Source organism: Staurois parvus, unplaced genomic scaffold (assembly GCF_062004578.1).
Source record: "Staurois parvus isolate SC_StPar_1 unplaced genomic scaffold, SC_StPar_1.0 ptg000387l, whole genome shotgun sequence".
Classification (NCBI taxonomy): domain Eukaryota; kingdom Metazoa; phylum Chordata; class Amphibia; order Anura; family Ranidae; genus Staurois; species Staurois parvus.
Window position 1 is genome coordinate 10,100,184 of NW_028318183.1, and position 13,287 is coordinate 10,113,470.

The window sequence follows — 13,287 nt, forward strand, 5'->3', positions numbered from 1 at the left end:
ATCAGTGGGGCTGCATATATACATACATGTGTTTGTGCTGGGAGAGCGCACTGCACAGCACTACAAAGAGCCCTGGGTCTCATACCAAAGATCAGGAACCAGGGGTCCAGTTCCTGATCACCTGACTGCTGTGACAGCCTCTGATTGGCTGCCAAAGTGACCAGACACTGTACAGCCCAACCTGTGGTTTTTTTTTCTTCTCTGAATGGATAGGATACACTGTACCTTTTTGTCCCTGCCAGGGGAGAAAATTAAAAACATACAAAAGTGTCTTTAACCACTTGCCCTCCTGAGGATTTACGCCCCTTCCTGACCAGGCCATTTTTTGCATTACAACGCTGCATTATTTTAACGGACAATTGCACCCAAATGAAATTTACATCCTTTTGTCCCCACAAATTAAGCTTTCTTTCAGTGGTATTTGATCACCATATATAATTATATCGATCCACCATATTGATCACCATTGCACTATAAAAAAAAAAAAGCGACAATTTTGAGAAAAAAACCCCCCAATATTTTTGACTTTTTGCTATTAAACATGCCCAGTTAAAAAAGTTTAAAATTCAAATTTCGGCATATATTTAGGCCAAAATGTGTTCTGCTACATGTCTTTGCTAAAAAAAATCCCAATACATGTAAATTAATTGGTTTACGTGAAAGTTATGGCGTTTACAAATGGCGATATAGATACAGGAATATTTTTTTCTAAATAATAATGGTGGCAATCAGCGACTTATAGCAGGATTGCGGCAGGCATTCTGACACTGGGGGGAACTGACTTGGTGTCACTGACATCCCCAGTGATACCAATACAGTGATCAGTGCTAAAAAAAAAAAAAAAAAATGCACCGACACTGTACTAATGGCACTGGGCAGGAAGGGGTTAACATGAGGGGCGATCAAAGAGTTAACTGTGTGCTGGGAGTGTTTTACTGGGGGGCGGTGTGTTGGTGCTACACTGTAAGCACACTGCTCTAGATGGCTGTGCCGTTCTAGTGTTAGTAAACAAAGTAGCCCTCCTCCTTGTCAGAGATCCTTGGTAATCTCCGGGCGTGGTGGGTAATCACTGGCCAGGACCCGGTGATTGACAACTGCGACCACGAATGGCGTGCCCCTTACCCGGAAATGTAAAATTACATATATACATATGTGATTTTGCGCACCCCTGCCGCCTTGTAGCAGTATATCTGCTATAGAGCAGCAGGGATGTAGTTAATTGTTAATGGCAGGCAAGCGCATCTAGGAAATGAGTACAGGTTGCGCACACCAAATCACAAGGACTGGAAGTTGCACCTGCTGGACTTTATGCGCAGTTTGGCAGCCCTTTGAAATGAATGGGAGGTGTAAAAAATCCATGCAGGAAAAAACCAGAGTGCATAGACATGCACATTTCGGTGTGGGCCCATTCAGACTAATGGCTGTGCGAGAAATGCACGTTTCCTGGACTGCATGGGAACACACTGACCTTGTTAGATGCACACGGGTGTCATTAATTGTTAATGGCATCCTAAACTAGGGTTGCCACCTCATTTCTTTAACCACTTGCCTACTGGGCACTTTTACCCCCTTCCTGCCCAGGCCAATGCTCAGCTTTGAGCGCTGTTGCACTTTGAATGACAATTGCGCAGTCATGCAACACTGTACCCAAACAAAATGTTTATAATTGTTTTGAGACAGAACGAGCTTTCTTTTGGTGGTATTTAATCACTACTGGGGTTTTTATTTTTTGCTAAACAAACTAAAAAAAGACTGCACGTTTTGAAAGAAAAATTTTTATCTTATTTTCTGTTATAAAATTTTGTAAATAAGTAATTTTTCTCCTTCACTGATGTGCGCTAATGAGGCTGCAGTGATGGGCACTGATAGTTGGCACCAATGAAGAGGCACTGATGGACATTGACAGGTATGACTGATGGGCACTGAAAGGCAGAACTCATATGACACTGATGGCAGCACTGATGGGCACTGGTAGGCAGCACTGACTGCCACTGATAGGCAGTACTGTTTGGAACGATTAGGCGGCACTGATAGGCGGCACTGACTGGCATTGACTGACTGGCAGCACTGAAAGTCAGCTCAGATGGGAACTGATATGTGGCATTGGTGTGTACTGGTAGGTACTGATATGTGGCATTGATGTGCACTGGTATGTGGCATTGATGGGCATTTACAGGTGGCATTGATGGGCACCGACAGGCAGCACTGATAGTGCTACAGTGATCATCAGGGCACTGGTCATCAGTGTAGATGTCCCCTCTGAGGAATGCCGATTACCAGGTCTCCTCTCCTCACAAGAGGTCAGCGGGAGGAGAGGACTGCCGATAACCTGCATTTCCTATTTACATGTGATCAGCTGTGATTGGACACAGCTGATCACAGGACAGAACCGACATCGGCTCTTTACAGGGACACAGCGCACCACTGATGGGCACGCATGCGCAGTTAGAGTTGGAGGATGTCATATGACATCCTCCCAGAATAAGAGAACCCCCGCCCGCCATTTCCTTGTATGGCGGGCAGGAGGAGGTTAAAAAAAATGAAATAAAGATAAAATAGCTAGATCATGGTTTGATCTAGGTCAGAGTCAGGTTTAGGGTCAAGGTCAGGAACAAAAGGTCAAGGTCGGGGTTAAGTGTATTTTAGGTAGGATTGAGGAAAAAAAGCAGTTTTTAAATTAACAATATCAGTATGTTTTAGGTAAGATACAAAAAAGGAAAATGTGCAACATTGTTTCTGGGCCTTACTACAGGGTCAGTGTATTTTAGGTAGGATTTAAAAAAAAAAAAAGAAAAATTCTAAATCAGTTTTTAAATGAGTAACAGTATGTTTTAGGTAAGCTAAAAAAGCAAACAAACAAACAAACAAATGTTCACCATTGTTTCTGGGCCTTACTACGGGTTCAAAAAGCAACAACCACATCTGTGGTATCACTGTAAATTGTCTGCAGCAGGAGAATTTATTTTGGGTTATTGTTTGGCAGTAAGTTATAGCAATAGCAAGAAATAAACAGCTAAACTAAAAAAAATTATTTTTTTTACTGTTAGACCAGTTTTCTTTTGATAATTAAAAAAAAAAAAATCAGGAGTTATCCTTTATCATTTACTACAAAATGAAAGCCCAATTGGTCCTGAAAAGCAATACAGGTAACATTTACCTGGATACCCTAAGTAGTTGTGTTGATTTGTAAAGTTTCACGAACACATGTCAAAGTTGTGTTCAGGGGTTAGGATTTGTTTTACCCTGTCATGAAGGAGGAGATAAGAAACAGAGGAACTCCCATTATGAGTTATCTCCATCAGATTATCCCTTGCAGCTATTACCGTTTGTACCATTTCTCCCTCCCTTTAGATTGTAAGCTCCATGAGCAGGGCCCTCCTATTCCTTCTGTACTCAACTGTATTGTAATTGTACTGTCCCCCTTAATATTGTAAAGAGCTGCACAAACTGTTGGTGCTATATAAATCAATAATAAGACAAAGAAGCCAGTGTGACTAAAGCACCTTAAAGTGACACTAAAATATATCCTTATTCTATAAAAATAATCCATACATATCCACAATGAATGGCCCTGTAATCTATTTTCATTAAAACATCCTAACCTCTACCCCCCTCCATTTTTTTAGAATGAGAAGTGCACCTTAAGTTGCAGTATGCATGCTACAAATCTCATAGTTCCTAGTGCATCTCAGAGTGAGCAACTGAGGGTGGCTACGTTCCCACATACAGTGGGACCATGGAGAACAAACGTAGCCACTTTCTAACAGGAAGTCACAGCACAGCAACAAAAACGGAATTTAAAGATTTGGAGGAGACTGCGATTAACAGAAGGTACTTTTATGAACAAAGAAAACACACTTGAAAAGAATTTCTTCTTTTAAACCAGTTTAGTACCACTTTAAGTATTGGTGTTAGGTGGACCAACCTCTTATTAACCTCTTCCATACCGGGCACTTTTACCCCATTCCTGCCCAGGCCAATTTTCAGGTTTCAGCGCTCTCACACTTTGAATGACAATTGCGCAGTCATACAACATTGTACCCAAATTAAGATTTTATAATTTTCTTCACACAACTAAAGCTTTCTTTTGGTGGTATTTAATAACCTCTGAGGTTTTATTTTTTGCTAAATTAACAAAAAAAGACCAAAAATTTGAAAAAAAACCCACGTTTTTCTTTGTTTCTGTTATAAAAGTTTGCAAATAAATAATTGTTCTTCATAAATTTAGGCCAAGATGTATTCTGCTACATGTCTTTGGTGAAAATAACCTAAATCAGTATTTATTATTTAGTCTGTAGGAAAGTTATAGAGTTCACAAACTATGGGATAGATCTGAATATTGATCAATCCTGAAGTACTGACAGCCAATCTAATTTCTTGAGGTCCAAGAATGTCAGAACAGTACAGATATCCCCCAAATGACCTCTTTTTGCAAAGTAGAGAGTCCGACGTACTTCATAAGAGGCATGGCGAGTTTTTTGAAGTTATAATTTTTTTGTCATAATTTTTCAGAAATGAATTAAAAAAATTATTTTCACAATTTTTTTTTTTTACATACTGTCACCAGTGCAGTGTCATCATATAACTGGCATGGCAGTGGTCGGGGAAAAAAAAAATTGATAATTTATTTTATTACATTTTTTTCTTTTTTTAAGATTTGTTTTTCATATTTCACTATGACCAAAGTAGTATAATATTACCATAGTAACATTGTACTACTTTGGGGAAGTGATCAATATTTTTTTTTTTTTTTTTTTACACAATTTGCTTATAGCAAAGAATTTATTTGCTATAAGCAAGCATTTACCTGAATTAAATCAATTCATTCAGGGTTTTTTTTGTGCTTAGCTGTGATTTGGTCACAGCTAATCACATGACGCAGCTGGGCTGTGATTGGTCGAGCTTGTGCATGTGATCGCTGTGACCATTCACAGCTAGACACACTTGTATACAATGGATGGCATGAAAGGAAGCCATCCATTGTATACAACTGTCATGTGACCTGCTGTGATTGGTCACAGCAAGTCACATGGTACTGGCAACGGGGGCCGGTACACAGATCTGTCATTGGACGTGTCCGAGGTAGACGGCTGGTGACAGATCGCACCGCTGCACGGCCCTGCGGGCAGGCGCAATGCGCATGCCTGGAAGGACGCCATATGGCGCCCACCCGGAGGGTCAAGCTGTTCATCTGGCTATAGGCCGGGCGGCAACTGGTTAAGAAATGATCACCGCTTCATTCAAAATACATATATGCAAAAGGAAGGAATATGTACACAGCAGTACAGTCTCCGATAGGAAAGTATATATTCACTTACCCATAGGCCAGTTATCATAGACATGTTTTGCGATGTCTGCCGCTGAATCATTTGGAGAAAAGAGAAACTCTTTTGTCTTGCCGCTTACCAAGATAAGGCGTAAATTAATCTGTAAATGAAATTAAGAAATTTAGGACTGATGGTAATTAAACACAAGAACAACAGCAAAAAAGTTACAACTCAATACATTTGAATGCAGGCAAATTGTATATTTTGTTTCATTTTTTTTTTTGCTGATAAAAAAAGGAATACAGCAGAACCACCTTTCAAAACACATTTTAAAAGTAAAGACCTATGTTAAACAGATACAGCATTTTAAAATATAGTAATTTATATGTGGCCCCTCAAATTCTTAAAAGGGACATTTGTTTTTCTAGAAAAACCTGTGTAGGGAATCAGTTAAAATAACCATATATGTAGGAATTAATTTCCTAAAGCAACTTTTTTTCATCTGTGTATGGATACATGACCAAATATAAACGTTGTGTGCATTCCATCACCTGCAGGCTTTTTGCTTCCTTGCAGTGTCTACTTTACAGCTGCCAGATACTTCCCTGAGCACTTGTTGTCCGGTGCTGTAATGGTTAACAGCATCAGCTGCTACTGAGAGAAGTATTGCCGCCTGTCCCCTCTGCTCTTTCCACCATACACACAACTCCTACTTTTACTGTCTCACAATGCATGGTGTTCTGTGAATGACAGATCTCCCCTGCCCATTCACACAGCATGACGCATTGTGGGAGTGTAGTGACATGGGCAATATGAATGGCATATTGCCATGGTAGCAGACACTACTGTTAATCTTTACAGCGCTGGAAAGCTGCTGCTCTGGGCAGTACCTGATGGCTGTAATGGAAACACTGTAGGGATCATTTTTATCAGAAACATTCACCTCCAGGTAAGGTAATGGGACACATACCTAGTGGGTTTGGTGCTGCATCCCAAATAATAAACTTCATCTTTAAACTGCTCCCTCATACAAAAGAATCTGTTAGTTTTAGTCAGTTACTAACAGCTTAGCAGCATCTACTGTTTATAGAGGACTGTGAAGTCAAATTTCTTCACAATGCCTATAGCTACAGGGGTGAATAATGATTTGTTTGAAAGTACTTTTACTGCTTTTTTTCCAGAAAATGTAAGTTCTGTAGTGTGCATAATCTGGGCACAGTTTCACTTTAACCTTGTAACACATAAACGTGCTGGCAGGAAAAGTGGAACTTAAATCCCAGCACATGCATCTGACAGCTCTTGGTCATGACCTATGCTCATGAACCAGCAGGATGATCTCCTGATTATGTGACTGCTGTGAGAACCAATCACAAGGCATTAAATACCACGTAAAGGATAAGTTCACCTTTAGAACCATGTTACATGTTTCACCCGTTTAAAGGGTGGAACATGTAACATGTTCCCAATCCTGCAGCCGCCACCCGATCATCTAACCACCTCCCCCCTCGTGATGGCAGCATGGGGAGAAGATCCCCTGTACTAGCTATAACTTTTTTAAAACAGCGCGGCTGTGTGGTGCTTCACCCGGCCATTTCATTCATTCAGTGTTCTGTAAATTAATGGACTACAAGTCCCAACATCCTTAGCAGCTGCTGTATTGTAGTTCTCAATGAACTACCATGGTGCTGTGGTAGTTCACTAAGTCTTCCTGTCAGACAGTATCTGCTTGCCAGTACGGAATTTAAGAGCAAGCAGATACACTGACAGTGTTCAGGAGACCAACATATTGAAGTCATGCCATGAAGTGGCATGAAAGCATCAAGCAACGCTTAAATATGTTTTGTGAGTTCTGTGAAGATTCTTCTGTCAAAGGAAGTTGTTAAAGTTAATGGGATATTCCATCCTGAACTCTGCATACATAACTTCAATGTAAAGCTCAGGACTTCCTTTTATACCTGCCAGTTTGGTAGGCATTGGACTACAAGTACCAAAAAGCCCATTCTGAGACAGTATAAACAAAGAGCTACTGCAGTAAAAAAATGCCTGTTTCCACTTTCCTCAATAAAATATTAAACAGGACTACAGATCCCAGTGCATATATAATATGTCCAGTAAGCACCAGACCCAGCCACAAAGAATAACACCCACCTACACAGTGGCTAAATGGTTAGCACTTCCGCCTGGCAGTACTAGGATCGCTGGTTCGAATCCTGACCACGGCACCACCTGCCTGGAGTTTGCATGTCCTCCCTGTGACTGCGTGGGTTTCCTCCGGTTTCCTCCCACACTCCAAAAAACACGCTGGTAGGATAATTGGCTCCTGTCTAAATTGACCCTAGTATGTGTATGTATGAATGTGAGTTAGGGATCTTAGATTGTACACCCCTTGAGGGTTAGGGACTGATGTGAATGTACAATATATACGTAAAGCGCTGCATAAATTGAAGTACCTAAAATAAATAAATAAATCTACAGTGCCTATGTCATTTTTCAGCTTGAAAATACTAGGATTTTTTTTTATAGAATCAATAGGCTGCTGAATGTTACAAAAATTGTCAACCCCCGATTTATAACATACTGCCCCGAGCAGCTTTGATCAGATTCTTGTAACAAATCCATGTCAAGACCTCAAACACTGAAAAATTTAAGAAAATATACTTGTGAAAATAATATAAACTGCTCTCACTAGAGAAGAAGGCCGTACTGTGATTGAAATGTCAGAAGTAATAACCTAAAGGCCTAGACGCTAAGTGACCACTAACTGTGTCACAGAGGATGTCAGCTGTTCCAGATCAAAGATCACTGACCTGGATTACTACTAAACTGGGAGGCCAAGGGTGAAACACATTCTCTCTTGTATTCACAAAGCTGCTCATCAATCATCTTCACTTCATTAGTGTTCAGGCTTCTATAGACCATACTGCACTCTAATGGGTAATAATGCCCTACACCACTGCAGATCATTCCTTAAAAACTGAAGTGACACTCAGACACATATAGTTGTCTTCTATAGTTCAGGCTTTTACTAATGAAACAAAAGGTTAGGCTCATTTATGCTGAATGCACTTGCAAATCCAAGCATTCCTTGGGTTAATGTATGGTGTTATAAAATCAATGTAGCTTTGTTTTTGAAGAACCACATGCAGATGACTAATGGTAAAAAAAAAAGTCAACTTGGGAATGCAGCATGCTAGGCACCCCAAATTATTTCTGACCTCCCACCCCCTCCCCACTGTCCTATGATCTAACCTCATGACAAAAGCTGTGTAATGGTTCGTATTATCAGTCCTAGGATTCTTTTACTTTATATCTGGAATTATCTTCTAAAGTTAACTCCTGCCTGTAACGCAGTGGTTAATTCTTAGCCCCCGGGGGCTTGGGTGATGTGAAGGGTGCAGAGGACACTGCTTTGGGAGCGGGTACAGGACACTACTGGAAGGGGAGGGAGAAGGGGACAGAGGACACTACAGTGGGGGATGATGTGAAGGAGGCAGAGTCCTCTACAGTGTGGGTGGAGGGTTGATGTGAAGGGGGACAGAGGACACTGCTATGGAATCCGGGGTGATGCGAATGGGGACAAAAGACACTATTGTCGCAAATGTGCGCACCAGAGACTGACGCAGTCTGCCATTTTGTTAAGAGTAGCCATGTTATTCCCTCATTCTTCCCCCCCTCACTCTGAGAGGCACAGTGACAGATGTGTGTGTGTTAAAAGTGTCACAGGCCAGATCCCAGCAGGGAGCCACGTGGTGCAGCACTGTCCCAAGAACCTGTGCCATTTCACACCTCGGGAGAGATAAGGCAAACTTTCCCAGAAGTTGAAAGAGATTCTGAGCTAATAAACCTAGCTCAGCGTAGGTGATAGAATCAGATAAACACTTCTCAAATCCATTTTTCCCCTATGTCTCATATCTTGGAAGATGAGAGACTTACATAAAAACCGAGCAAATGGGCTAAGAGGAGCCGAACATTTTGGTGGGTCACTTGCCTTGTCTCGGGCACACAGGGAAGCAGAAACATAGATCTCGTGAACCATTCAGTATATAATTTCATAATTCATATCTAATCAATCCTCAGACTGGTCTGTATAATAATATACCCGCGGGTGGACTGTCACTTGTGCAGGTGACAAGTTATAGGCAAATATGAGTTATGGAAGATATTTTTGCTCTAGTTGAGGCATCCACCCCTATCTCCATGCCCTAAGTGGAGATTGGCCTTTGACTGCAGAGCCACCCCCCTGCTGGGGACTTTAAAACAGGCTGTCAGGCCTAAGAAGAGGAGTTGAAGCATTCTCCCATTTTTCCATCATAACATAGGAAGATCAAAGCACCCTTCTGCTATGAAACTTGGATCTGCTAACCCAGGACTTTGGCAAGTACTTTAACCCTTTCACCTCTCTCTGCTGTGCTATGGTTCTTTGTATATGTACATATATATATATATATATATATATATATATATATATCTTGGTTACATCTTTGTTCTGTAAATATTTTTATTGCTCCTGTTTGAACTTTTAGTAATAAATCTTTCTTTCGGAAAGTGTTGAACTGTTTCTATAGCTCTATATTGCAACTCACGAATTCCTGCCTCTAAAGAGACGCTACTGTGGTTGTTTAAACCTCTGTATAAAACCGCCATGCAGACCATTTTAAACAGACTCCATTATCTCCATCATTATAGTGTTATAGCTGATAACGCTGAGTTTCCTCTTTCTCTGTACAAAAAGGAGGTGGTGGCAGTGTGAACGGTTGATTGCGTAATTAACCTGACCCAGCAACGATCGCTCAGGCTGCCGGTACATCGATCTGTATCCATTAGCTGGAAAATCGTTGTGCAGGGTGCAGCTGGGTGTGGAATTGTTACGCACGTCAGATTGCGGTTTTAGATCGGCTAGCCCTTCGGTCACGAGTTTGGGTGAGAAGGTCTGGGATCTGATGCCGCGATCGTGACAACTACTGTGACATACTAGGTGTTCTTCATGCGGTCTTTTTATTTAAGGGCCCCGCCCAAATTTGTGGAGTGCACGACTAATAGTTGTCCTGTGGACAGATTCTCCCACCTGAGCTGTGGATCTGTGCACCTACTCCAGAGTTACCATGGGCCTCTTGGCTGCTTCTCTGATTAATACTCTCCTTGCCCGGTCTGTCACACTTTCGGTCGAAAACCAAGTCTTGGTAGGTTTGCAGTTGTGCCATACTCTTTCCATTTTCAGATGACGGATTGAACTGTGCTCTGTGAGCTGTTCAAAGCTTGGGATATTTTTTTTTTTTTTATAACCTAACCCTGCTTTACTGTAAACTTTTCCACCACTTTATCCTTGACCTGTCTGGTGTGTTCCTTGGCCTTCATGATGCTGTTTGTTCACTAATGTTCTCTAACAAACCTCTGAGGGCTTCATAGAACAGCTATATTTATACTGAGATTAAATTACACACAGGTGGACTCTATTTAATAATTATGCGTCTTTTGAAGGCAATTGGTTCCACTAGATTTTAGTTAGGGGTATCAGAGTAAAGGGGGGTGAATACTAATGCACACCACACTTTTGAAATATTTGTAAACATTTTTGAAAACCATTGATCATTTTCCTTCCACTTCACAATTATCTGCCACTTTGTGCTGGTCTATCACATAAAATACATTTATGTTTTTGGTTGTTACATGACAAAATGTGGAAAATTTCAAGGAGCATGAATATTTTTTCAAGGCACTGTATTTCATTAAAACTTTGGTATTCTATTCCACCACTTCCTTCAACCTGTCCAGTTTAATACTCAATAGTTTAGGCAACAATTAAAACCAATGAACAGAACAACACTATCTAAAAAACATGGAAGTCAGAAAATCAATTAATTACACTTTAATTGGAGTTTTACTAAAATCCAAAAGCAATCAGATGAAATAAGCTTCTTACAAGTGCTTCTGTTCTGGGCTGCAACCTAATGGCACTACCTGCCTTTCCTGTTCATATGATTGGGCAATGATGCACACATAAGATGGTGCTGCTACCAGGGAAGAAGCTCCATGTTGCCACCCACCTAACGCAAGGCTCCCTTTCCTTACGCACCCTGTTTTTATTTATCCTATCCACAGACAATGAAGCTGGATGCATTCAAATATACTTCCCTCAACCACATGTCATAAGTCAGAGTGCCAGCTTCCAACAAAAGCACAGGAGACAGGCATTTGGTTTTGCGACAACATTTAAAAAAGTTCATGCCAAGAAGTAAACAATGTAGCACCTCAAGGCTGCAAATAACATATGAAACACAAGGGGTAATACCTGGACAAGTAATCAATTAACTTCTAATACTATTATCCCAACTATGATAACATCAGCATGGTCACTGAATTTAGGTCTTTGAAATCTGCTGCCAGGAGAATCTCAGGGTTACTGGGAGTATATAGTCTCTTATGTTTTCTGCATCACCACACACATTCCTGAATCAGAATCCTATGTCGGAATGAAGGTAAGCTGTGCTTCCTGTATTGCACCTCAAGGTTTGATTTTCAATTCTGATTGGAGTGTTTTATAACTTCAGCATGCAAACAATGTCACCTTGAGGCTGAAATGACATCTGCAGTGCAATCTGTATAATGTTGTAATTGCCAGATAAAATTACAGTATTAAAGGAATAAATACATTTAAAAATAGATTTTTTTCATGCATTTGTCAGCATGTAATAAATAGGGTGAGTACATGAAAACAGTGTACCAGAAAAAAGATTACAGCCTTATTTTTTTTATTAAAAAAAAAAAAAAAAGTATAAAAAGGTGAATGAATTGAACTGTAACCACTTGCCTACTGGGCACTTTTACCCCCTTTATGCCCAGGCCAATTTACAACTTTCAGCACTCTCACACTTTGAATGACAATTACGCGGTCATGAAATATTGTACCTATATGAAATTTTTAGCATTTTTGTCTAACAAATAGAGCTTTCTTTTTGTGGTATTCTATCACCACTGGTTGTTTTATTTTTTGCACTATAAACAAAAAAAAAAAGCAAAAGAATTTGAAAAAAATATATATTTTTTTTTCTTGTTTCTATTATAAAATTTTGCAAACAGGTAATTTTTCTTCTTCCGAGGTGTCACGGATAGGTGGCACTGGAGGGCATTGATGAGGAGGCACTGATGATGCTGCATTGACAGGCGTTGGTGCTGGATCTTCTCTGTGACAGTTGGCAGTAATCTCGCAATCACAGCATTAGGAATCTGCAGCCAATAACTGGCAACTGTATTTACTTGGTGATCTGCTGTGTCATTGGATACAGCTGATCACGTGGTAAAAGGCCGCTGTGATTGACCTTTTACCTCATCACGTTATCAGCTGTGTCCGTATGACACAGCAATCAAGGAGATCGCTGGGGGTGCATGTATTCCAGGTAGAACGTCAAATGACGCCCTCCCAGAACTGGACAACTGCGCTGTAGCCATCATTAAGCTATAGCGCGGTTGGCAAGTGGTTGTAAAGACTGAAGGTTTTTGTTTACCTTCATTAACTCTGTGCAAGAAGGTAAAAAACCTTTTGTGTGCAGCAGTCCCCCCAGCCCCCCTACTTACCTGAGCCCCATCACAATCCAGCAATGTGCATAAGAGCCTTGGCTCTCCGGGGACTCTCCCTCCCCATTTGCTGAGTCAATCACAGCCAGTGAGCCAATGAGTAGAGAGAGGAATTGGAGCCCAGCCACAGATGTGTGTGTGAATGGGCACACAGGGCAGTGTCTTGGGAACGAGCTTGCTTGGGTGCCCCCATAGCAAACTGATTGCTCTGTGGCACTCGGCAGGAGCGCCTGGCGGGGGCATGAAGAAGAGGAGGATAGAGGCTGCTCTGTGTAAAACCACTGCACAGAGCAGGTAAATAATATCACTTAACATTTAAAAAACAAAAAAAAAACAAAAAACTAGAACAGTGTGCTGTATTATAACACCACATCAGACCATCACCTTACACTAGTCAGTGTGTAATATATGGACCATAACACATGCCTGCTGAGATGAACAAGTCTGA

General features: G+C 40.9%; 1 protein-coding gene across 1 annotated transcript in view; it reads right to left on the reverse strand.

The window, feature by feature from the left end:
- The window catches only part of UBL3 (ubiquitin like 3), a 145,945-nt gene that overhangs the window by 94,962 nt on the left and 37,696 nt on the right, over nucleotides 1–13,287 (reverse strand). The window contains exon 2 of the mRNA XM_089685777.1: nucleotides 5,319–5,427. Within this exon, the coding sequence (XP_089541903.1) occupies nucleotides 5,319–5,427 (109 nt within the window). The remainder of the gene's footprint in view (nucleotides 1–5,318; nucleotides 5,428–13,287) is intronic.